At 41.3% G+C, this 26,870-nt stretch overlaps 1 protein-coding gene across 4 annotated transcripts in view; it reads left to right on the top strand.

The window, feature by feature from the left end:
- Positions 1-26,870, top strand: part of WWOX (WW domain containing oxidoreductase) — a 1,120,883-nt gene that overhangs the window by 310,815 nt on the left and 783,198 nt on the right. For 2 of the 4 annotated variants that reach the window (XM_073015591.1, XM_073015593.1), the window contains one exon: positions 19,452-19,637. The exons of 1 other annotated variant lie outside the window; for it this stretch is intronic. In XM_073015591.1, the coding sequence (XP_072871692.1) occupies positions 19,452-19,637 (186 nt within the window). Of the gene's footprint in view, positions 1-19,451; positions 19,638-19,782; positions 20,167-26,870 lie in introns of those variants that run through there. One more of the 4 variants, XM_038007945.2, reaches the window with a different exon arrangement.

A 26,870-nucleotide genomic window follows, 5' to 3' on the forward strand; every position in this document is an offset into this window, starting at 1 on the left:
GTCCTTATTGCACTTACAGTTGATTGTCCATTTTATTAAATGTCCCCAGGAAGCCGGAACACAGGCAATCAAGTGCTGAATGTAAAGGGCAGGAGAAAAATTTAAAAACAACCAGAACTGCAACACCAGGAAATCAGACCTGCATGTCAGATATCATGCCCATTGCACTAAGTGCCGTTGGGACACAATTATCAAACGGATGCATTTTCCCTAGAAAACCATCTTGGAGAGCATGTGGAAGGACTTCTATTTTACATTTCCCCCCTTTTAGAATCAGTGAGGTTGAGATTTTGCTGTTGGGACTGCTGATGATGGGATGGGAAAATATAATCAAGGTAATGGACATGAGGCAAAAATTTAAGGAAATGGCAAAAACAAGAGTATTTCCATTTTCTGTTAAGTGTATGTACTGATGTTCTGGAATTCACTCTAAGAAGTTGCAAATGGTGCATGAAATGAAAAATTCCTGGTGGTCTCCAGGGGACACAGCCAGTGCTGCACTCCACTCCGGGTAATTGTTTTGGATTATTTTCTCTATTCCAACTGAAATAAAAAAAAAAATTAATTAAATGTGGCTAGGTTATCTTGACAGCAGAATCCACTCCCAGTTAATTATTATTTTAATACTTGATGGTGTCTGTCAAATTCTCGACATGTGAAGGTCCTTTCAAATTTAGAAGCACAGCTGATGGTCATTGGCTACCCAAGCTGATATTGATTTTTTGTGTTGATATTTCTCTTGTTTTATTTGTTCTCTTTACTTGAATATTTATTCAGGACATTCTCTACCAGGCATATTGAATAAGGGCAACAGAAATAATACATAAGTATCTTATAAATGTGGAAGACAATGTATATGTGTTTTTTATCTCTCAATTATTGGTGGGTACCATATCCCCAAAGTGGAATGAGCATTTGAGGAAAAAGGAAATACCCTCTTTTAGGCACCATCTCTGTCAAGGCTGATGCTAGGCTTTTTATATATTTTCTCTAATTCTTGTGGCTGTCAAACAAGGTGGACATTATCATTCCCTCGTACAGGGGACGCAGCTGTGGCTCAGAGGGGTTTATTCACCTTCCTCAGGGCCACACACATAATGAGAGACAGACAAAGGTGACAAAGTGAGTTTTCCCTGTCATGCCATCTTATCTGTCACGTACCTCTCTGACCTGCGAGAATTGCACTAAACAAAAGAATTCTCTTATGAACATATCACGCAAAAGATACTCTTTAACTGGGAGTCATGTTTCTCATTCTGTCAATAGAATGACTAACATTTTCTGAGGGTGTCTCATGTGAAAGAAAATCGCTCATGTTCGTCCGTTCTTTCTAAAAGATGCACTTCGTATTGCGTATCTTTCAGTGTCGCTTTCTCAAACTTAAGCCAATTATATGGTCATTTTTGCAAAATTACTGCATCAGTTTACTATTATTTAATGTTTATTGGTACCAATTTTAAGAAATCCTTTACAGGAATATTTGAGAAATTGATTTTGAGAGGATGATGATATAATTTCCATTACATTACAGCATATAAATATATATATATATATATATATATATATATATTTTTGAGATGGAGTCTTGCTCTGTCACCAGGCTGGAGTGCAGTGGCGTGATCTCGGCTCACTGTAACCTCCACCTCCACCTCCCAGGTTCAAGTGATTCCCCTGCCTTAGCCTCCTATGTAGCTGGGACTATAAGCATGTGCCACCACGCCCAACTAATTTTTTGTATTTTAGTAGAGATGGTTTCACCATGTTGGCCAGGATGGTCTCAAGCTCCTGACCTCATGATTTGCCTGTCTTGGCCTCCCAAAGTGCTGGTATATAAATTTTTTTTTTTTTTTTTTTTTTTTTGAGATGGAGTCTCACTCTGTCTCCCAGGCTGGAGTGCAGTGGCGCGATCTTGGCTCACTGCAAGCTCTGCCTCCTGGGTTCAAGTGATTCTCCTGCCTCAGCCTCCCGCCTCAGCCTTCCAAGTAGCTGGGATTACGGTCATGTGCCATCACGCCTGGTTAGTTTTTGTATTTTTAGTAGAGACGGTGTTTCACTATGTTGGCTAAGCTGGTCTCAAACTCCTGACCTCAAGTGATCCACCCACCTCAGCCTCCCAAAGTGCTGGGATTACAGGCATGAGCCCCTGCGCCCGTCCGGATATGAATAATTTTTTTTAAACTCCTTGGATGCTACCTAAAATCATGTTGAGTTTTGCTAGTGGCACACATGCTGCATTTTGGGCAGCTGTGGCCTTGGTGGATTGCTGAAGTAGATTTGACCTTACCTGGAGTGAGGTAGCTGTTGAAGGGAATTGCTATGTTCAGTGTATGCTGCCATCCATGATTTCAGAAAACCACCTCTAGCTGTTTAAGCAGGAGTCAAACTTAGAATTCTACAGTATTTTTCTCCCTTTTCTGGGAGAAAAGACAGCTGAACGCCAGCAAAGACTAAGAAGTTTCTTAGAAGTCTGTGGGTCCTTAGGCCCTTTCTATTGAATTTCAGAGTATTTCCAGATAGTATGAATTCTTGCAGCTTAGTTGAGAAATGCCCCAGATGGTGTGACGTTCTGCTTCCAGGAGGGATTGGAAAGTATTTCCCTTTACATAACATTCCACTCAGCTCATTCCTTTGCTGTGTCTGAAATGGAATCCCCCAAAGCCATAATTATCTTAACATTCTGAAGAGTGTTTATTTAACCTGCAAAATCTTGCCTCACTTTGGGGCAGCATGTTAACAATTTCACTTACATATCTTCTCTGTAACTCAACCCCATGGTGGTGGCTACTGCTGCTCCTAGACTTTTTAAAGCACCTTTCTCATCTCGGGTTTGAAATGGTAGGTCTCATTCTTGGGTTCCTTGAGTCCTAATGGACTGGTCGTGTCTCCACAGCATAAATGATTCTTTCTCGATCAACTAGAACCACATCAACTTTTTCCCTCCCGCTTCAGTGATGTATTGTGAAACATGGCTATTCGATGTCCTGTAGACCAAATGCCATAAGGAAAATAGCATTTATTCAGATGTGTCTATCCAGATGCGTGCAAAAGGTTTACTTCTTACCACATCTTGACTCTGGGCAAACGTGCACTTCCTGTGGACATTGATTACTGTCTACTGTAGAGATAACATTTACCCATACAGATTATGGCTCATGGTAGAAAGTGTTAAGTAATGTAGGAATGGACATATCCCGAGGAGAATTGGAAGCCAAGTCCCCTGGCCCTGCTCAAGTTGGTATGACTGGTATATGGTGCCTTAATGGGTACTTAAAGTCTAGGTGACAGTGGCAGGAGGCAGCCAAATGCCTAGGCAGATAGGAGCGCGTCCCTGGTGAAACCCCACTTCCAAGTTGAAGACAGTTTAAAGACTGAAAGCCAAGCTACAAGTTAAATCCTTAGACCATATTGAGAACTTGTCTTCTTGTTTGGTGCACTCTCTTGATTGATCCCCACCTTTCACCTAGTTGACATATACCTGCCCTTCCCTAACTGGTTTGCTACACTGTCATGGCTACCTTTGAGTGTTGCCTTCACTTTAACTTTCTGTGCATGTTCCCAAACTAATTAGCATGTCCTCCCCATTCTGAGTTAATATAAGGCCCCAGACCCAGGCACATGGGGCAACTTTACTGCCTTCAGGTAGGGGAACCACCCCTCCCATGTTCCCTGTCCGCTGAGAGTTTTCCTTTCACTTAATCAATTAAACTCCACTCATTATCCAGTGTCTGCATGCCTAATTCTTCCTGGTTGTGAGACAAGAACTTGGACCTAGCTGAGCTAAGGAGCAGAAAGACTGCATCACAGGGAACTAGGATAACAGCTCAATCTCCTGACCTATGTAGCTATGTATTGGTAAGAAGTTGAAGAAACTTGTGTCATTTAGTTGTGCCTGTCTTATTGACCTTGTAAAAGTTCTTGGGAAAGCATGCAAGAACTTTTGAAGAGGAAGATACAGCTAATTTGCAGATGAAGAGCAGGGGAAGAATTCCCGGAGAAAGGAAGAGTCTCCTGAGTCACCTTTGGGAGGTAGGGAGGGTTCGATACATAGGATGGCCGTCTGGGACCAAGTGAAGGATTCTGTCAGTCCCATCTCAGTGGACCACTCAAGAAAGGCGGGTAAGCACTGGGTATAAGTGTGTAAGCAGGAAACAGAAAGTACTGTGATTTAAAATATGCTAATTTTTCTACTGTACAGATGAGAGCCAGTTTGCAGATGGGCTGAAGCTCAAGCATCTTATGTCCCTCTGATTTCTTAATGCCACGTTATAAGGCTGCTGCTTGTAGTTCTTGAAGTCACTCCAAAAACAGATGAGTGAGACCCTGTTGCTAAAGTCCCACTGGGTGTAATTTATTCACAGATACATACACAGTGGCTCATTCCAGGTAGGATGTGATGAGTGCTTTTAGAAATACAGAAAGTCCTATTGGTTTAAAAAAAAAATTTAAATGAAGTGAGTTTTACAGCTAGCACTGTACAATAGGGCAAATTTCACTATGAATTATGACAAACACAGTCATAGAGCCTCCATCATTACAGTCAAGGTATAGAACAGTGCCATCACCCCCCAAATGTCCTCTGTGCCCTATTGTTGTCATACCTCCCTCTGACACCTAGCCCCTGGGAACCATTGATCTTTTTTCCGTCCCTAGTTGTTTGTCTTTTCTGGAACGTTATGTAAACAGAAATATTCTGTGTGTTGCTTTTGGAGTTTGGATTCGTTCACATAGCATAATGCATGCACTATTTGTCTCTTGCTGCTAAATTACCCCCAAAACTTGGTGACTTAAAACAGCAAACATATCCTATCTCACTTTATTAGCTTTCCATTGCTGTTGTAATAAATTACCACAAACTTATGTGCTTAAAACCAAAGCTATTATCTGACAGCTCTGTAGGTTAAAGGTTTGTCTTGGGTCTCACTGGGCTAAAATTAAGGTGTCAATATGGCTCTGCTGATTTCTAGAGACTCCAGGGAGAATCTTTTTCCTTGCCTTTTCCAGCTTCTAAAGGTCACCCATATCATCTTCAAAACCAGCACTGTTGTATCTCTCTGACCTTAGCCCTGCAGTCCCATCTCCCTCTAGCCACAATCAGGAAAGGATCTCAGGACTGTTGTGATGACACTGGGCTCACATAGATTATCTAGCATGAGCTCCCTGTCTCAAGGTGATAGAGTTTGTATGTTTTTCTCCTCCATATGCCATGTTGAAACATAATCCCTAGTGTTGGCGGTGGGTGTGCAGGGAGGTATTTGGATCATGGGGGCGGAACCCTCAGGAATGATTTACGGCCATCCCCTTGGTGATGAGTGAGTTCACATGATATTTGGCACCTTCCTCCCTTTCTTGCTCTTGCCCTCACCATGTTAGTTGCCTGCTCCCCTTTTTCCTTCTGCCATGACTGTCAGCCTCCTGAGGCCTCACCAGAAGCCAAGCACATGCTTCTTGTACAGCCTGCAGAATCAGAGCCAATTAAATCTCTTTTCATTATAAATTATCCAGCCTCAGTTACTTCTTTATTGCAATTCAAGAATAATTTAACACACAAGGTCTTACCCTTGACCACATTCAGCAGCATCTTTTACCATGTAAGGTAATATGTTCAGTGGCTGTGGGGGTTAGGATGTGGACTTCTTTGAGGGGCTGTTATTTTTCCTACTTTCTATTTTTGTAACTCAGGAATTTAGGGACAGTTTGGCTGGTTCTTTCTGGCTCAGGATCTTTCTTAGGCTGCAGTCAAGATGTCAGCTGGGGGCTGGGCATGGTGGCTCACTCCTATTATCCCAGCACTTTGGAAGGTCAAGGTAGGTAGACTATTTGAGGTCAGGAGTTCAGGAACAACTTGGCCAACATGGTGAAACCCTGTCTATACTAAAAATACAAAAATTAGTTGGGCATGGTGGCACATGCATGTAATCCCAGTGACTTGGGAGGCTGAGGCAGGAGAATAGCTTGAAAATAGGAGGCAGAGGTTGCAGAAAGCTGAGATCACACCACTGCACTCCAGTTTGGGTGAAAGAGCAAGGCCCCATCACAAAAAAAAAAAAAAAAAAAAAAAAAGAATTAAAAAGAGATAAGTCAGCTGAGGCCAAGATCATCTCAAGGCTTGACTGTGAAAGGACCTGACATCATGCATGGCTATTGGCAGAGGTCAGTTCCTCCTGAGCATTAAACTGAAAGCTATAATTCCTGACTATTGACCAGAGGCCAGCCTCAGTTCCCTGCCATGTGGCCCTCTCCATGAGGCAGTTGACAAGATAGCAATTAGCTTATGCTGGATTGAGTAAGCAAGAGAACAAGAACAGGAGTGATACAGAAGCCAGCATCTTTTTGTAAACTAATCTCCGAAGACTTGTCCATCATTTTTTCCATATTCTGTTGGTTAGCAGCAAATTGGTAGGTCTACCGCATCCTCGAGGTAAGGGGATTACACAAAAGTATGAATACCAGGAAACAGGGAGCATTGGGAGTCATTGTGACCCTGCCTAGAACAGTGCATTTGAGATCATCCATATTCTTCTATCCATTAGTAGTAGTTTGTTTCTTTTTAATGTGGAGTAATATGCCATTTTGTGTTTACCTATTGCTAATGGATTTTAAAGAGGGTTAATCAAGGTGTCGATTAGAAGGAAAATTTCTCAGTGAAATAATATTTGAGCAAAACCTTGAAGAACAATTAGGAATTTGACAGAGGGAATGGCATGCATAAAGACCCAGAGCGAATCAAGTGAGGGGCATACTCATCCATGGGGCCGTGGATGATTCAGCCTGCCTGGAGCTTAAGGAGAGAGGGATATAGTTGGGGCTATTGTTCAGAAGGACCTGAATGTCAGGATGCCTTTGTGTTTAATTTAGCAGAGATTTATTAACCACGAAAAGTTTTCAAGAATGGGTAGGTAAGATTAGAATAGTGTTTTAGTAAATTTAACTGGGCTTTAACCAGTATTCATGAAAAGTCAAGTGGGAGAATATAGAGGTGGTAAGACCAGGTGTGGGCTATTCCAGTGACTACACCTAAAGGGAACAGAGCTAGAAACATGGAGTGACAGTGGTTGTCTTAGGTTGGTGATCCTAGCAGCTGAGCCTGGGATGGGGACTCTTGTTCATATGATCGATTAGGGGACTGTTCCCAGAATAGAGCAGAGAGGGAAGCAGGCTATGGTTTCTAGGGGAAATCTGTTTCAGCCCGATTCCATGGGGAGCTCTAGAGAAGGAATTGTATCACTGAGTTGGTCCTCTTGTTGAGAGCATGTGTGTGGGGATGATGACTTCCCAGATGTGGGGGTGCCTCTGGCAATGTACAGTTATCTGGAGGAGTTCATGCTCGCAGTGGTTCGGAGTGGGTAAGATGCAGATGGAGCATGGTAGTGCCTACCTCTGTGGAAATGTAGGGGATGGGACAGTATATTAGGGGTGCCTAATAAGCCTAGAGATCCTGAGCTTGGCCAGTCACAGGGACTAAAGGAGAAGATGGGATAGCACATTGTTTCCTAAGTGTTTGTAATCAGGTGACTGGTTTGCAAATAGCCATTACAGAAATAAGGGTATCGGGAAAGGGAGGAGATGTGAGGAGAGAAGATGAAGAGTTTAGATTTAGGCATGTTGACCTGAATTTGTGGGAATGTATCCAGGAAGATAAGACTGACAGGTGGGAATGAGATTCTGGAACTTGGAAAGAATACAGCGACTAGAGCTAAGGATTTGAAGTCTTCATGGAGGTTTTGTTTGGAGTCATAGATTGGGATGAAAGTGCTGCAGGGAAGATTTTAGAGATGGAATCAAAAGAGATTGATGATGGAACAATGGGCAAAAGAGGAAGGGTTGGAAGAGACAAAAGATGGGGCAGTGGTAACATTGGGAGGTCCAAGAGTGGACGGTATCACAGAAGCCAGGACGGGAAAGTGAGCCAGAAGTGAGGGAGGATCCTCTGCAATAGGGCAGTCTAGTCTCAGCAGAGAGGAGGTTGTTGGATTGATTGATTGAGAAGCCAGTGCTCTCCAACCAGTTTTGAGAGGTTCTGGATGGTAATAGAATGGAATTCATTCAGCTGATGAGAAGTACCTTTGGGGCAGGGAAGGAGACTGAATGGAGATGAATATTTCAAAACTACAGACCATAAATGGAAGAGTGAGGCTAGTGCAACCTGCCTAGGTCAAGTGAATGTCCTTTTTTCTCTTTCCAGCCCTCGTCTTTTTCACCCTCTTTGTTTTCTTCATTTCTTTCCTTCTGTTCTGATTTTTCCTTACCTGTTGATCAGAAAGATCTGATTGAGCTGATGCGCAGCAAGAATGAGCCAGTGGAGAGGAAAATGTAACCGCCTAATGGGTTCTCCTTTCCTGCTGGCTAGACAGAGCTTGATTTATCAAGACAGGGGAACTGCAAAGAGAGAAGGAGTTTAATCCACACAGAGCCAGCTGTATGGGAAACCGGAGTTTTATTACTCAAATCAGTCTACCAGAGAATTCAGGGATCGGAGTCTTTAAGGAGACATGTGGATAGGGAGCCAGTGAGTGATCCGGGAGTGCTGATTTGTTGACTTGAAGATGAAATCACAGGGAATCGAAGGTGCCCTCCTGTGCTGAGTCAGTTCCTGGGTGGGGGCCACAGGACTGGTTGGCAGGTCCAGGTGGAGCCACCCTGTTGTTAGAAATGCAAAAATCTGGCTGGTGCAATGGCGTACCCCTCTAATCCCAGTACTTTGAGAGACTGGGGTTGTCATGCCTCTGATCCCAAGCTGAGCCGCCATAACCCCTGTGACCTGCATGTCTACATCCAGATGGTCTGAAGCAACTGAAGAACCACAAAAGAAGTGAAATAGCCAATTCCTACCTTAACTGGTGACATTCCATCATTGTGATTTGTTCCTTCTGCGGCCTAACTGATCATTTGACCGTGTGACTTTCCTTCTCCTGGACAGTGAGTCTCAGGAGCTTCCCCACCAAGCACCTTGTGACCCCCGCCCCTGCCTGCAAGAGGAAATTCCCTTTAACTGTAATTTTCCACTACTCACTCAAATCCTATAAAACTGCCCTACCCCTATTTCCCTTTGCTGACCCTTTTTTTGGACTCAGTCTGCCTGCCCTCAGGTGATTAAAAAGCTTTATTGTTCACACAAAGCCTGTTTGGTGGTCTCTTCACATGGATGTGTGTAACAGAGGTGGGCAGATCACTTGAGTTCAAGAGTTCAAGAACAGCCTGGCCAACATGGTGAAACCCTGTTTCTACTAAAAATACAAAAATTAGCTGGGCGTGATGGCGTGCACCTGTAATCCCAGCTACTCGGGAGGTTGAGGCACGAGAATCACTTAAACCCAGGAGGTGAACGTTGCAGTGAGCCAATTGCACCACTGCACTCCAGCATGCGATGCAGAGTGAAACTGTCTAAAAAAAAAAATTAAAAAATGCAGACATCTGAAAAGACATCTCAAAAGCCAATCAGGTTCTACAACAGTGGTCATCTGCAGGAATAATCAAGAAAGTTGCAAATCTTGTGACCTCTGGAATAACGGCTGGTAATTATTTGGAACTCAAGCCTGTCTCATGCTAATGTGGTGGCCTTTCATTGATTTTACAAGAACAGTTTAGATTTGGTGAAAAGCTGTTATTTAAACTATGAACGAAATTTCTCCCAAAGTTAGCTTGGCCCATGCCCAGGAATGACCAAAGACAGCTATGCAGTTACCGGAAACGGATCCTGATCTAGACCCCAAGAGAGAGTTCTTGGATCTTGGGCAAGAAAGAATTTGAGGCGAGTTCATAAAATTAAAGTACGTTTATTAAGAAAGTAAAGGAATAAAAGAATGGCTACTCCATAGGTAGAGCAGGAACTTTGGCTACTGGACTAAGGATATGTATAGTTAATTATTGATTATGTGCTAAACCAGGGGTGGATTACTCATGAATTTACAGGGAAAGGGGTAGGCAGTTCCTGGAACTGAGGTTCCTCCCCTTTTTAGACCATACAGGGTAACTTCTTGATGTTGCCATGGCATGTATACACTGTCATGGAACTGGTGGGAGTGTCTCTTAGCATGCTAATGGATTCATATTAGTGTATAATGACTAGTAAGGATGACCACAGATCGTTGCCATCTTTGTTTTGGTGGGTTTTGGCCGACTTCTTTGCTGCATGCTGCTTTATCAGCAAGGTCTTTATGACTTATATCTTGTGCTGACCTCCTATCTCCTGTCTCATCCTGTAACTTAGAATGGCTAACTTTCAGGCCTCTGAGCCCAAGCCAAGCCATTGCATCCCCTGTGACTTGCACATATACACCCAGATGGCCTGAAGCAACTGAAGAATCACAAAGGAAGTGAAAATGCCTTGCCCCTGCCTTAACCGATGATATTCCACCACAGAAGAAGTGAAAATGGCCGGTCCTTGCCTTAAGTGATGACATTGCCTTGTGAAATCCCTTTTCCTGGCTTATCCTGGCTTGAAAATCTCCCCCACTGAGCACCTTGTGACCCCCACTCCTGCCTGCCAGAGAACAACACCCCTTTGACTGTAATTTTCCTTTACCTACCCAAATCTTATAAAATGGCCCCACCCTTATCTCCCTTCACTGACTCTCTTTTCGGACTCAGCCCACCTGCACCCAGGTGATTAAAAAGCTTTATTGCTCACACAAAGCCTGTTTGGTGAACGCATATGACATAACCTCCTGGGAATGCAGCCCAGTAGTTCTCAATCTTATTTTATCCAGCCCATATTCAAAATGGAGTCGCTGTGGTTTGAATGCCTCTGATAAATCTATGGGACTAAAGACAAGATGGAGTTGATTAGGTTAGATTTCTGTCACTGTCATAATTTCCTCAGTTATTATTTCACAAAGGGGGTTTGAGAAAGATAGAAAATGCTAGAAAGAGACAGGGTAGTCAGTGGTAGGGATCTTGAGGGGTTAAAAAAGGGTAGGGGCTGGTCCCTTTGCAGTAGTAACTACCACCTAAGTGCACTCTTGCCAGACAGCCTGGCTCTGTCATGAGAAATCTTGGCCCATTGTCACTCCCATTGATGACAACCCCTGCCCCCACCACTAACACCGTAACTACTGAGGGGATGTCCTCTGGCCCAGAAGGAATGCATTGGCTCTAGTTGAAGGGGTTGCTGTTTGTAAATACCATCCCCACAGTCAGCAGGCACAGAGAATGCCATGGGGCCACTCATCAGTAAGGTGTGGGGGCTTTATGTGTGGGTAGATGAGAGCCATGGAGAACGTGCAGGCTGCCCTCCATTGGAATCTCAGGCTCTAAAGAAGGAGGACAACCTTTTCTGCCCTTAATCACCCCTCACAGATGAGAATCCACCCAAGAAGGAAAAAAAAATCAACTCCTTAAAGTGCTGACTAATAACATCAGTTTTTGGAAAGATACTATTTTTGTTTCCATTCCGTCTTTGTAGTTTGAACTTTTCCTTTTGATAGTCTGTAAATATTCATCATCTCAGAACCTTTTGAATTGCAATGGCTTTTAGTCAAAACTGAGCAAAATGTGTCATTTGAATAATAAAAACCTCATTAAAGTGAGGCAAAAGGAATTCTTTTCCTTTTGTACAAGCCAATTAAGTGTCTTTACAATTAAAAGTTAAGCACTTTATAGTTTCATATTCCATAAGCCTGTTTTTAGTTAATAGAGGTGACAAGTTTTAGATACAGGATACATATTTTGCCTCTGGTGTTGTGCAATTAACATTAATGAAGGGTATTAAAATTTGGTGAGGGAGGAAAGGGTTTTCCCAGGTCCTTTGTGGTTTCTTGCCTCCAGGCCTGTCTTTGGTAGCAAATTCCTTGGTTTGCTGAGGTTTACATTTTCTTGAGAAAATGTACAGGCAAGAATAAAGGTAACTAGAAAAGACATTGTTGTTGTTGAGAAGTATGTTGTTAAAATTGCCAGTGTCCAGGCCTGTCTTAGAGATAGGTAAACACTGCAGAAACTATCTTTGAGGAATTTAATTTTGTCTTGTGCATAAAAGTGAACGATAAAGAGACAAAGGAAGTAATAATTACCTAACGTGGCAGGCTAGCAAGATACTGGGGCTTTACCCCTCACAACCATGGGAGGAGTATGTATAGTTTACCGGGAAGGACACAGGTTCATGGAGGTGAACTAACTGGCCATGAGTCAGGTAAGGAAAACAACGTGGCTGAGCTAGTTTCTCTAAGAACTTGGCTCTATCCATTCCAGGGAGCTTCTGTAAGACAGAAGGTATTGTGCAGTAGCCTTGAAGTCAGGTGACCCTTTTTTTTTTTTTCTTGTTTGCGTTTTTATATTAGCTTTTTTATTTTGAGACGGGGTCTTGCTCTTCCTCAGTTGCCCAGGCCAGTGAGGTGATCACAGCTCACTGTAGCCACAAACTCCCAGGTTCAAGAGATCCTGCCACCTTAGCTTCCCAAGTAGCCAAGACTGCAGGTGTATTCCACAGGCTGTTTCTGTTTTGTTTTTTTTTTTTTAGTTTTGACTTTTTAATTTTTTGTAGAGACGAGGTCTTGCTATGTTGTCCAGGTTGGTCTTGAACCCCTGAGCCAAAAGATGCTCCTGTCTTGGCCTCCCAACATACTGATATCACAAGTATGAGCCACCATACCTGGCCTGTGTTAGCTATTTCTGATACTTCATTTCTGTCTGTAAATGGCAATCATAATACATGTCACCTAGGGTTCTTAAATACAAAAAGCTCGTAAAAAGTTCCTAACCCATAGTTAGTACTCAAAAAAGGAAAAAAAGTACTAACAGCCCTGGAAAAGTGAGCAAAATATTTCAGATGCAACCTGAAAGGAGCTCAAATGTAAGTCATCTCTTCACTTTGCCCATCTTTCCCTCTTCCCCACAAAGTTTTTAGCAATAGTCCTGTGTTACTACCATCTATGAGTTATCCCTGCTACAAATTAGTAGATTCTGCTTTGAGTTGAAGAAGAGTCTAATGAATATTACTAGATAGGCTTGGTGCTTCAAAACATTTGTGCCTATCTCTTCAGAGAGTAGCTGGGCCATTGAGTGATTCTGTATTGTCAACTGTAGTGGGCATCATATGTGGAAAACAGGTGTTCTCAAACAAATACAACTGACCCCAACCACACTACGACTTTTGAGGTTTTAGGTAGGGGATGGGTGGGAAAACAGATGGGACAACAGAATGAATAATTTCTTAATGAGATCCAGATTACCCAGTGATACAAGATTTGCATGAATACTTCAAACAACAACAGTGATTTAATAGGTTTTTCTAGTTAAAATTTAATGAATGCTTTCCAGCAAGCACTTAAAGAATTAATACCAGCTGGGCGCGGTGGCTCATGCCTGTAATCCCAGCACGCTGGGAGGCGGAGGCAGGTCGATCACGAGGTCAGAAGATCGAGACCATCCTGGCTAACACGGTGAAACCCCATCTCTACTAAAAATACAAAAACAAAATTAGCCGGGCGTGGTGGCGGTCACCTGTAGTTCCAGCTACTCGGGAGGCTTAGGAGAATGGGGTGAACCCCTAGGAGAATGGGGTGAATCCCGGAGGTGGAGCTTGCAGTGAGCCGAGATCACGTCACTGCACTCCAGCCTGGGCGACAGAGCGAGACTCCGTCTCAAAAAACAAACAAACAAAAAGTACCAATTCTCCACAAACTCTTTTAAAAAATAAAGAGGAGGAAACACTTTCTAACTGACTCTATGAAGCCACTATTACTCTGACAACAGAACCAGACGAAGATATCACGAGAAAAGGAAACTTTAGATCACTTTCTCTTATGAATAGAGATACAACAATTTTGTACAAAATGCTAGCAAGCCAAATTCAGCCACATATATAAAGAATTGTACATTATGACTAACTGGGATTTAAACAAAGAATTCAAGGTTGATTTTACATTAAAAAATCAGTCAATACCGTAATAGTGGAATAAAAGATCCTCTCACTACACACATAAAAACACATTTAAAAAGGTCCAACACTCTGTCTTGATGAAAACTTTTAGTAAACTTGCATCAAAGTGGCATTTTCTCAACTCAATAAAGGGCATCTGCAAAAAACCCACAACTGACATCGTACTTAATGCTGAAACATTGAGTACTGTCCCCTTAAGATCAAGAAATAAGACAAGGATATTTACTCTCCAAATTATCTACAAATTTAGTGCAATCTGTATTAAAATTTCAGTTGACTTTTTTTGCAGAAATTGAAAAGGTGATCCTACATTTTATATATGAATGCAAAGGAACCTGAAGAACCAAAACAAGCTTGAAAAAGAACAGCATTGGAGGCCCTCCGTTTCTCAATTTCAAAACTTTCTATAAATCTTTAGTAATAAAGACAGTGTCATACTAGCATAAGAATAGATCTATAGATAAGAAAATAGACTTGAGAGTCTAGAAATGACTCCATGTATATGGAAAATTGATTTTCAGCAAGGATGCCAAGACAATTCAAAATAGTCTTTTCAACAGTGATGCTAGAACCACTGGGCGTCCCCATCCAAAAGAATGAGGTTAGATCACACTTGCATAAACTACACAGAAAAAAATAGCGAAAAAAATAAAAATAAAAATGGGTCAGAGACTTAAGAGCTAAAACTGTACAACTCTTAGAAGCAAATATAGGAGTATATTTTTGTGATGTTGACTTAGATAATTATCTCTTAGATATAACCCCGACAGCACAAGTGACAAAAGAAAAAAAAAAAGATAAATTGGGTTTGATCCAGAATCAAAAGTGTTTGTGCTACAAATGATACCGTCAAGAAAGTGTATAGATGATCTACAGAATGGGAGAAATATTTACAAATTAAATATCTAATAAGGGATTTATATCTAGAATAAAGAGCTTTCACAACTCAATAATAAAAACTCAGTTAAAAAATAAGCATAAAATCTAAATAGATATTCCTCCAAATGTGATACACAAATTGCCAATGAATACATAAAAAGATGTTCAACGTCATGAGTCATTAGGGAAATGCAAACGAAAGCCACAATGAGATTCCACTTCTTAGCAGGATGGCTAAAATTAAAAAATCGGATAACAAATACTTAGGAAGACATGGAGATATGAAAGTTCAAATACGGTCCTGGTGGAAATGTAAAATTGTATGGCCACACTGGAAAAAGTTAAACATTGAGTTACCATATGACCCAGCCATCCCACTCCTAGACGTATCCTCAAGAGGAAAGAAAACGTGCATTTCCACAGCACTTTACAAATGAATGTACATAGCAGTGATATTCCTAGTAGCCAATAAATGGAAACAATCCAAATATCCATCATTAGTGAATGGGTAAACAAAGTGCAGTATATTCATATAATGAAATATTATCTGCCCATTAAAAAGAAATGAAATATTGATATATGCTACAACATGGATGAACCTTGCAAACATCATGCCAAGTAACAGAAGCCAGTCACAAAAGACTATGTATTGTATGGTTCCATTTAGTATATACAATGTTCAGAATAGGTGAATCTATAGGACAGAAAGTAGATTAATGGTGTTTTGGGGATAAGAGTGTATGTAGGTGGGTAGAGGGTGGCTAGTGATTGCTAATGGGTTTTTTTTTTTAATTAAAGTACTATAAAATTAGAATGTAGTTATGGTTGTACAGTTATTTGAGTATACTGAAACAGTTGTAGAGTGTACATACATAGATTTTTTGGTATGTGAATTACATTTCAGTAAAGTTTTTTAATTAGTTTATGCTTATTGTAGAAAAGTTGGAAAATACCAAAAATCATAAACAGGAAATAGAAAAAAAGTAATCCTGACTGTATATCTGGAAATTCTTTTTGGGGGGTATGGGGTATGAATCACACTTATGAAATTTAATTTCTTTTTCAATTAAATTGAGAAAGTTTAGGACTCTTTGGCTTAATCATTGTTTATCTCCTCCTCTGTTGCTGGATGTTAGGTTGTTTCTAGTTCATATAGAATTTTATAATTTTAGTTGATGTATCATGCATTCTTGGGTATAAACTTTTATATGAATTTTGAATATTAGGAAAGAATTTTGGAAGCTATATTAGTTTTCTAAAACTATTATAACAAATTAACACAGATTGAGTAGCTTGAAACAACAGAATTTTAGTCTCTTACAGTTTCAGAGACCAAACGTCTGAAATCAAGTCGTCTACAGCATTGGTTCCTTCTGGAGGCTCGAAGGAGCATCTGTTCCATGCCTGTCTCCTAGCTTCTTGTGACTGTCCTTGGAATTTCTTGGCTTGAGTCTAAGTCACTCTAGTCTGTACATCTTTCTATCTCCTCCTCTGTGGGTGTTCCTTCTCCACTTCTCCTTTTTTGTAAGGATAGTCCTGTCATTGGATTTAAGGCCCACCTTAATCCAAAATGATCTTGTTTCAAGATGTGGGCTTAATCACACTTGCAAAGACCCTTTTTCCAAATAAGGTCACATTCACAGATCGCTACCATTCAACCCAACCCACTATGGAAGCAATGGGGTGGGAAGTACCATTCAACTCACAGATTCCTACCATTCAACCCACTATGGAAGCAATGGGGTGGGAGGTACCATTCAACTTACTATGGAAGCAGTGGGGTGGGAGGTACAATTCAACTCACAGATTCCTACCATTCAACCCACTATAGAAGCAGTGGCATATCAAAAAGATGGGAGGTAGCTATGGGAATGGTCTGCCCCAGCTGCAGGCAAAATGGGGAAGCATTTTGTATAGAATGGAAAAACAACAGCAAAGCTAGCTAAAAGTTGATCTGCTTTTTACAATCATGTGCTGACAGTTCTAAGCATTATCAGTGATAAAATACTTCTCCCTAGTGATATTAACTGTGCCATTTCTGCTGCCCCTGCTACATACATGCTTTACTGCTTGGAAACAGGATTACTTGGTGAAATAATAGGAACCTTTCAATTCTCATGATACATGTTTTCAACTTAATATCCAGGGTGCAGCCCCCCAACTTTATACGAGGTAATACAAATATAGTATGAATACATATGCTAATTTGATAGAAAATATTTTAATGTTTATTAGTGTAGTTGGAGGTGTTAAGTATTGCACTGGTTATTTGTAATGTAGTTTTATAAAATTTCTAATGTCACTGTTTCTGTTAGACTCTTAGAAGACACGTGGTTCTCTCATAGATATGTAAGAACTGTTTATATAGTAAGAATATGGGGCCTCTAAATGATTGCTTATATTTTTCACTTTTGTTTTACTTTTTTAGAGAGCAGAATATTTAATTTCTATGAAGGTTTTTCTTTATGTTTCCCTTTATTGCATGCCAGTGTTTTTTAAAAACTTGTAACTCTTAGACTGCGATGTGAAAACTGTCTTTCTTTTTTTTAATTTGGAGACAGAGTCTTGCTCTAATGCATGCTCAATGCAGCCTTGAATTCCTGGGCTCAAGTCCAAGTAGGCGGGAGTACAGGCACACGCCACCACACCTGGCTAATGTTCTGGTGGTGGTTGTTGAGATGGGGTCTTGCTGTGTTGCTCAGGCTGGTTTAGAATACTGGCTCAAGTGATTATCCTGTCTCAGCCTCCCAAAGTGCTGGAATTTCAGAGATGAGCCACTGTGCCCAGCCTTCTATATATATATATATATATATATTTTTTTTTTTTTTTTTTCTTCTTTGAGATAGAGTCTCTTTCTGTTCCCCAGGCTGGAGTGCAGTGGCATGATCTCAGCTCACTACAACCTCTGCCTCCTGGGTTCAAGCAATTCTACTGCCTTGGCCTCCCAAGTAGCTGGGATTACAGGCGCGTGCCACCACACTGGGCTAATTTTTTTATTTTTAGTAGAGACGAGGTTTCGCCATGTGGTTAGGCTGCTCTCAAACTCCTGACCTTGTGATTTGCCTGCCTCAGTCTCCCAAAATGCTGAGATTACAGGCGTGAGCCACCGCACCCGCCCTTATTTTTATATATCTTTCATAACCTTTCTATCTCTTTCTCTCTCTTTTTCTGTTTCTTTGTGTGTCTGTGTCTGATAATAAAATACATTAAATTTTATATTATAACGTGTTTTATAAGGTCAGTAGATTTGTTTATTATTTTAATGGCTGCATAGTGTTCTATCATGTGGATATATTCTAAATGTAATAATTCCTCAATGGTGTATTTAGTTTACTTCTAATTTGCTGCCTTGGTTTATCACAAACACTGTGAATAGCCTTGTGTATATTTTGTTGTACAATTCTTATTGGCACATTATGATTTTTCACCAGTATATATTTACTTTTTGAGAATTTAGCTTTTTGATTCACATGAAAGGATTACTTTTATTGTTAACAATTTTATTATGTTTGTGAGGCGTAGGCAGGAGGATTGCTTGAGACCAGGAACTCAAGATCACCCTGGGCAACATAGGGGGAGTCCGTCTCTACAAAAATAAAAAACAAGAAATAAAGTAGCCATGCATGGTGGTGTTCCCCTGTAGTCCCAGTTACTCAGGAGGCTAAGATCGTCTGAGCCTAGGAGTTTGAGACTGCAATGAGTTACGACCACACCACTACACTCCAGCCTGGATGACAGAGCAAGATCTTGTCAGGGAAAAAAAAAAAACAAAAAGATTAAATATATACAAAATAAGAGAGAATATTATGACAGGCTTCTAGTTACCTATCTCTAGACTTCTTTATAAAATGTTCATTTAATCTGATCTCTACAAGAAATTCTGTATCGTTAAACAATATGTGCCTTCTCTTTAGACATAGCATTTACCCCCTTGCTATGCTTGCTTAGCACCTACCAAGTCCTGGGTCCTGTGTCAGTTGTTTTGTTTTTTCTTTGTTTGTTTGTTTGTTTGTTTGTTGAGATAGAGTCATGCTCTGTTGGTCAGGCTGGAGTGCAGTGGCATGATCTCAACTCCCTGCAACCTCTGCCTCACGGGTTCAAGCGATTCTCCTGCCTCAGCCTCCCGAGTAGCTGGGATTACAGACACATACCACCACACCTGGCTAATTTTTTTTGTGTTTTGATAGAGATGGGGTTTCACCATGTTGGTCAGGCTGGTCTCAAACTCCTGACCTCGAATGATCCACCTGCCTCGGCCTCCCAAAGTGCTGGGATTGCAGGTGTGAGCCCCCATGCCTGGCCCTATGCCAGCCTGTCTAACAGCATAATTTTTCCTTTATTACTCATAACTATTTTAAGGGCTATTTTTATTTACAGACAAAGTGAGACTTGGATGAATTAAGAAAGACGGAGTTAATCAGGTGGTTGAATCTGAGTTCCAGCTAGGGTGACAACTCTTCCCGGATTGCCTGTCACTGTCCTGGTTTTTGCACTGAAAGTCCTGTGTCCTAAAAAGCCTCTCATCCTCAGCAACAAAGGACAGTTGCCCACTCAAAGCCATGCGACATTCTAGGGTATCCTTTTCCTAAATGGTTGGAATCTAGAAGATGGAGAAAGAATTTTTCATTCCTGAAGGAGCATTGATTATGCTTGGTTGTAGTGTTTATGTTCACATCATGTGGAATATTTTATTTTTCAGGCCTCTTCATGTGCTTGTGTGCAACGCAGCAGCTTTTGCTTTACCCTGGAGTCTCACCAAAGACGGCCTGGAGACCACCTTTCAAGTGAATCATCTGGGGCACTTCTACCTTGTCCAGCTCCTCCAGGATGTTTTGTGTCGCTCAGCTCCTGCCCGTGTCATTGTGGTCTCCTCAGAGTCCCATCGGTGGGTTTGAATTGCATATTTGTTCACTTATCCCCTTTCTCGTACCAGCTAATATTCCCCCAAGGCTTTCATTCTGAAAATAATTTTCATTAGTCCTACTTGAGACATGTGGGTGGACTCAACTTGGCTTACTTAATTTTTCCAGGTGTTTTTTGTGTGTCTGTGTGATTGTAGGGGACTGTTGAGAAGGACTGTCTAGAGCAACGAAGATTGTTTTTATGACTATACTTCAAGCTCCTCATCGATTTTGCTTAGAGATGGAATAATAATTGATGAAATCTGAATGGCGTGACCTTTATTGATTTGTAATTCAGCAACTTCAACATCTTACCAAGAAGAATGTGCAGTTATTCTAGCAGGAGAAACAATGCAATTAAAGCCTGCGAGATGAAATCCAATTGTTTTATAATGAGAAATTAGGGAATTCGATGCAGACATTAGCTGTGTAATTGTGGAAAGGGAAGTACTGTAGTTAGAGCATATTAGAAATCTGGCCATGCCTCTTTTGGTTAAAATTTCAATTAAAACATCAGATGGCACTTTTTTCCTATTGCCATTAGGAGAATATTCAATTGACTGAAAAAGACATTTGAAAATTTCATCATATTTTCAGCATATTTGTTTCTAGAGTTGGATAAACAACTATTTGTCTAGAGAGAAATATTCTGAAAAGACAAAGGCCTTGCTGGATGAGGCTGGATTTAATACGTGTTAGGGAGATCTCTCATATTTGCTTGGTGTGTGTTTTGGGGGGGTGTTTACACTCTTAGCAGAGTAGCTAGAAAAAGAAATAATGTGAAAGGGGCCCGTTTTTTTTCTTCCTTCTTCTCCGTCTTAAGTCCTGAAATGTTTTAGTGACCCAGAATGAAGCTTATTTTTTTAATCATACTTCCATAAAATGTAACCCCTGGGACTTGGAAGAGAGAGACCAGCCAAGGGTTAGCTTGAAACCTTTATCACTCCCAAACACAGGGGCTTATGGTATAAGTGACACACTGCAGATAGATTTACTTTTGCCATTTTAAATTTATGATGGCTGAAATGAAAGGAAAATGCCAGTAATAATCCTCCCCCGTGTTAAAAGACATGAAACATCCAGTAATTAGGTGGTAACAAAATCTGGACAGCCTTATCTTTGCAAATCACACCAGGTTTGTGAAAGGAAGTGGAGTGGCCCTGTTAAGGGGCGAGGGAGGCTGCTGTGGGGGCAGGCAGCAGAGAGAGCTCCAGAAATAAATCTGCCAGCCCCAGTCATCCACCAGATGTGGAGGGCACCACGGGATATGTTTAAATGAGCTGGTATTTAATGGGAGATTATGTCGAATTGTCAGCTGCTCACTCTCCTTTGTAAATCTGTATCTCAAGTGGTATTTTGTGTGACGTCTTTGTTCTCTCCTTAACTACAGTGTAATTCATGCCTGCTTTGGAGATCCGAATCTTAGCTTCATTTAAAAGATTAATTTGAAAGGAAGGGACTTGGACTCTTGAATTAGACCTATCTTAGTTTGTAGGGAGGCCTTCCTGAAATGTGTTGTCATGCTCACTCCTGTCTGATGGCTGGCACTAGTTTTCTGCGTTCCAATTATTCTTTGCACATTGTTGTTATTACTATTATTTTTTGAGAGAGAGTCTCACTCTGTTGCCAGGCTGGAGTGCAGTGGCGCAATCCCAGCTCACCGCAACCTCTGACTCCCAGGTTTAAGCGATTCTCCTGCCTCAGCCTTCTGAGTAGCTGGGACTACAGCCATCCACCACCACGCCCAGCTAATTTTTGTATTTTTAGTAGAGACAGGGTTTCACCATGTTGGCCAGGATGGTCTCGATCTCTTGACCTTGTGATTCGCCCACCTTGGCTTCCCAAAGTGCTGTGATTATCAGGCATGAGCCACCGCGCCTGGCTCTTTGCACATTATTTAAAGGTGTTTTAACAAAATGGCAATTTCCCCAGGCTGGCTTGTGTATTACCTTCGCATTGCATCCTTTGGCTCCCATGAGCGAGCATGGTGACTTGGTGCACAGGCGGTACGTGAAAACACTTTGCTCACTACCCAAGAACCCAGGGCCCTAAACCATGCTGTAAAATGCAAGTGTTGATATCTAATTACCTCCATAAACCTTGGCAGAATCTCTTCGTTGGAGTCAAGACCCCCTGTTAGGGGAAAAAATAAAGTCCTATGTTTGCAGAAAACATTATACTAGACTGCCCCAAGGCAAAATATTTATTAGCCTTCCTGTGTCTTCGCTGTGTTTTAGTTACTCATCTGGAATCCGAGCAACTGAATTGAGTTTCTGCATACCTAGAATACATCCTAGTGAAATGAGAAGTTGACTTCCTTGCTGTGAAAAAATTTCAGATAACAGTTAAAGTAGAATGAAAAGAGCAGAGTGCTGGTTGAACAACCCTCAACGGCTGCAGCTGGATCGAGTGCCCAATTGCCCTCTCTCACCCCACACGCAAAATCACACAATCACACACACACACTACGCACATACACACACACACGCACATACACACACACACACGGAGTTTCTGAGCTTCCGTGTAGATAGAATCCAGCCTAATTATTTTAGGCGGGAATTTTAAAAATCCTCAATAAAATTGGGCTTGGTGGCACATGCCTATAATCCCATTAGTAAGAGGGTGAGGTGGGAGGATGGCTTGAGGCCAGGAGTTTGAGGTTGCAGTAAGCTTTGATCATGCCACTGCATTCCAGCCTGGGTGACAGAGTGAGACCACATCTCTAAAATAAAAATTATTAGTTAAAAAAATGCAGTATAGGCCAAGCACAGTGGCTGATACCTGTAATCCCAGCACTCCGGAGTTTGAGATCAGTCTGGCCAGCATGGCGAAACCCCATCTCTACTAAAAATACAAAAATTAGCCAGTTGTGATGGTGGACGCCTATAATCCCAGCTATTTGGGTGGCTGAGGCAGAAGAATTGCTTGAACCTGAGAGGCGGAGACTGCAGTGAGTGGAGATTGCAGCAGTGGAGGGAGATCGTCATCAACCTAGGTGACAGAGCAAGACCCTGTCTCAAAAAAAAAAAAACCCAAAAAGCAAAACCCCCACGGTGTATATACAAGAGTGGGCGGGGGGGGGGGGGTCCCCTTACAAAGCAAGTGTTACTGTCCACAGAGCAAATGTCAATATTTTAATGTACTAGTAATGGAAAATTCTATTAAGATATAATTGTTTGGCTTTGTCAGTTTGTCAACTTGAAAATAGAGTCGGCAGCATCTGAAGAGTTGTTTCACTACCTATGGAGCTGAGAGGTGAACATAGTCATTTTTCAGGAAGCCTTTTTTGGCTCAGAGAGATCAGAAGCCAGCCCACACTTGCCACTTCCTGGAGGACTGTCAGTGCTAGCTAATGAGACTGTAAAAGTGGGATCTCTGCCCAGGAGACAGTGGGGAAGGAAATCAGGGGTCAACCTTGTAGGGAAGGGCTGTTTGCAGAGAGTGCCTGATATGTAGCAGCTGGTGCTTCTCCATCTTGAAACCGTCCTTCCTGGTTCTCATTTTTCATCACGGGATTTTTTTGTCTTATTTCTAGATTAGGAATCAAGAAGAAATGACTTTCTCCTCTTGGACATTTAATTTACTCAGTGTTCCCTAGTCATGAGATTCTTCTGTGTTATCCTTAAATACCGGGGACCTTATTCTTAACAGTAGAAAATCGCTGTGTGTGATGATGGTGTATACCTGTAATACCAACCACTCAGGAAACTGAGGCGGGAGGATCCCTTGAGCTCAAGAGTTGAGATTAGCATAGGCAACAAAGCAAGACCTTGTCTCTAAAAAAATAAGCAAAAACCAAAAGCCCTAAACATTAGGAAGTTCCACATGTAAACATTAATGGAAAACATAGAAGAGTTGAACCTAGTGGTAAATTTTACCTTTAGGGCAAGACTTGAAACAAGGGAAACTGTCAAATTCTCATCATGGGATTTGCATTCATTTTTTATTAAGGACTTGGTCCTTGGATTGAAATTCCAAACCCATGACCAAACTTTAATTGTCTAATTCTGTGTTGAGTCCTTACTATGTGTCAGGCACTGTAGTAAGCAACACTCAAGAGTCTTACGGTCTACTTTCCATTAATTCACAGTCTAGTTTTGGAATCAGGTGATCAGTTGACTTACAGTCTGGCATGGTGATGACAGACGAACAATGTACAGACGGAACAGAAAGATGGCACAGCGAGCCATTTCACCGATCTTGGAAGGCCAGGAGTGTCACTGAACACTAGGAATGGTATCATGACCTGGGTCCTGAAGAGTGGACACTTAATGTCCATGGGGACATGTATTTTTGTCTGCCTTCCATGACTTCTTTCATTCTCTCCCTAACTTCCACCCAAAAAAATCACAGTGATATCCAGCTGTGCAAGAGTTCATTATGGGGAGCTTCCTAGAAGAAGTAGTCCGTGAACTGGGTCGGGCTAAACAAATATGCCAAGAAGGGTTTCCGGCAGCAGTTGATAAAAGATGAGTAGAGAGAGGGAATGGATGGTGCTATATTTATTCCATACCTTTTGGATACTCTCTAAATCCTTGTCCCTGTTTTCTATGCCATGTCGATAGAGTTTTCAAGTCATGTCCCATAACTTGGATCATTGGATTCTCAACTCAGTAGCACCTTTGTGTGACAATTCTTCTGTAGTATCTTATTATGTTGAAGTAAAGTTCACAAATAACATAACTTACATGTACAAATATATTTTTAATTTGATTTGATAGCTTTACTGTAATGCAAAAAAAAAAAATAACGGAAACAAAATGTTGTATGTTTCAACACGTGAATGCTTGGGCCGGGCTACAGGAAAGATGGGATGTATGTATGCATGCATGAATCACCTTTAGTGGACTCTCAAAAAAAAAGTACACCGTTACCAGGTGTGTGGTATTGCAGACTCCAGTACCACCAACCTTGAGTGAGGCCTGACTGTATTAGTCTGTTCTAATGCTGCTAAGAAAGACATACCTGAGACTGAGTAATTTATAAAGGAAACAGGTTTAATGGGCTCACGGTTCCACATGGCTGGGGAGGCCTCACAATCATGGCGGAAGATGAAGGAAGAGCAAAGGGATGTCTTACTTGACAGCAGTCAAGAGAGCATGTGCAGGGGAATTCCCATTTATAAAACCATCAGAGCTCATGACACTTACTACCACGAGAACAGTATGGGAGAATCCACCCCCGTGATTCAGTTTTCTCCACCTGGTCCTGTCCTTGATGCATGGGGGTTATTACAATTCAAGGTGAGATTTGGGTGGAGACACAGCCAAACCATATCAGTCACCCTCCAAAAAAATGACACAAAATCTGAAAGTGCCTTCATTCATTCTACATGTGTATAGTTGTTGCACTCCCCACCTGGAAATTCAGTGAATGTTTCTAGGCTCAGATAATTATCCACAGGCTTTTCATCTGCATGAGAGTCCACTGGGGCAATCTTCATTAAGCAAGACTTCATCTGCATTGCAAGACATCTTCCATCCCTGCTACCGTCACCAGCAATCATCATGACAACCAGAAGAAGGCCTTCATATATTTTCAAATTTCCCACTGAGTTCCACTGCCTTAGACAATTAAGCTTGGAAGTCGGACTCTTCCTGTAGTTTGAGTACTTGAAAATGGGCAGCCAACAGTTCCTTTCAAGATCTCATTTCTGTATCCCTGATGATGTCTCTGGCCGTCGACTTTGTTGATGGCTTTAGAGCAGCTATATCATTTAACACTAGAAATTGGATGTCATGAGTCCTGTGGAAGGGATATTTAATTTCCATTAAAACATGAATTTCATCTGCCCTTGCCATGCTTTTCTTGGTCCTAGCCCAACCTGAGCTGCTGACGTTAAGAACAATAGGATTATTCCATAATTTTCATTTTACTTTTTGCTTTTTGTTTTCCATAGCAGTTTTCTAGAGGATTCCCATTACGCTTCCTCATTACCCGGTGCCCAGAATGAACTTATAGAAGCAGAATATGAGGGGTCCTTTGACAAAGATGAGACCATTTAGAAAATTCCTTTTGTTTGTTGTGATCCATTTTGTAAGGGCAATCACTACATTGTTTTTATTTAAGAGAAAGAGACAAAGGGAAAGAAACAAACAGCTGGTGTTTAATGACTCCGTCAGACCCAATTATAAAACATCAACTAGTTACGTTGATTTGTGTACATCCATGCCTTGGGTATACTTAAAAACATTAGACTGTGCCAGAACTCATCTTGGCTTTGTTTACATTTATCTTTTAAATGTATAAGACTATTGATGGTACCTCACCAAGGTTATAACCCCTTTATAATCATTAATTTTTAATCTAGAAAAGAGTCTTGGAGGCAACAAGACTCATCTATATTTTCTTGGACGCTCAAATGAAAATATACAGGCCTCAAGCATTAGCTAAAATCATCCAGGAAAGCCTTGTCAAAGGTTAGGAATGTGATATCTTTCTGTTTCCAAAAGCAGCAGCCCTTTATTTAAGATGCTTTTCTGTTTAATTTAATTATCTTTGAACTTCCTGTTGAAGGTTTTGAAAAATACATGTTAGAGGGTGGGGAGGGAGTTCAGCATGTCAGGACTGCTACATTTATGAGTGTGGGTCTTTACTAAAGTCTATCTTTGGAGCCAATGCTTTTTTTTTTTTTAATTTTTAAATTTTAAATTCTTACTTTTAGAGATGGAAGTCTCACTCTGTTGCCCAGGCTAGAGTTCAGTGGCACAGTCATAGCTCACTGCAACCTCGATCTCCTAGGCTGAAGCGATCCTCCTGCCTCAGCCTCCCAAGTAGCTGGGACCACAGGCATGTGCCACCATACCCAACTAATTGTTTATTTTTTGTAGACATAGTGTCTCCCTATCTTCCCCAGGCTGGTCTTGAACTCCTACACTCAAGCAATCCTCCCTCCTCAGCTTCCTAAAGTGCTGAGATTACAGGTGTGAGCCACCACATGACCTATGTTTATATTGTTAAATCACCATTGTCGATCTTTAAGGGAGACTTTGTTTTGATGTATGCAAGATTGAATTTTTAGTCATCTCTACATAGTTTTCTCAGATTCCTTTTTTTTTTTTTTTTTTTTTTAAAGATGGAGTCTAGCTCTGTTGCCCAGGCTTGGGTCACTGCAACCTCCGCCTCCCATGTTCCAGCGATTCTCTTGCCTCAGCCTCCCATGTACAGGCATGCCACCACACCTGGCTGATTTTTGTATTTTTAGTAGAGATGGG

The sequence above is a fragment of the Chlorocebus sabaeus genome, chromosome 5 (genome assembly GCF_047675955.1).
Source record: "Chlorocebus sabaeus isolate Y175 chromosome 5, mChlSab1.0.hap1, whole genome shotgun sequence".
In the NCBI taxonomy this organism is placed as follows: Eukaryota; Metazoa; Chordata; class Mammalia; order Primates; family Cercopithecidae; genus Chlorocebus; species Chlorocebus sabaeus.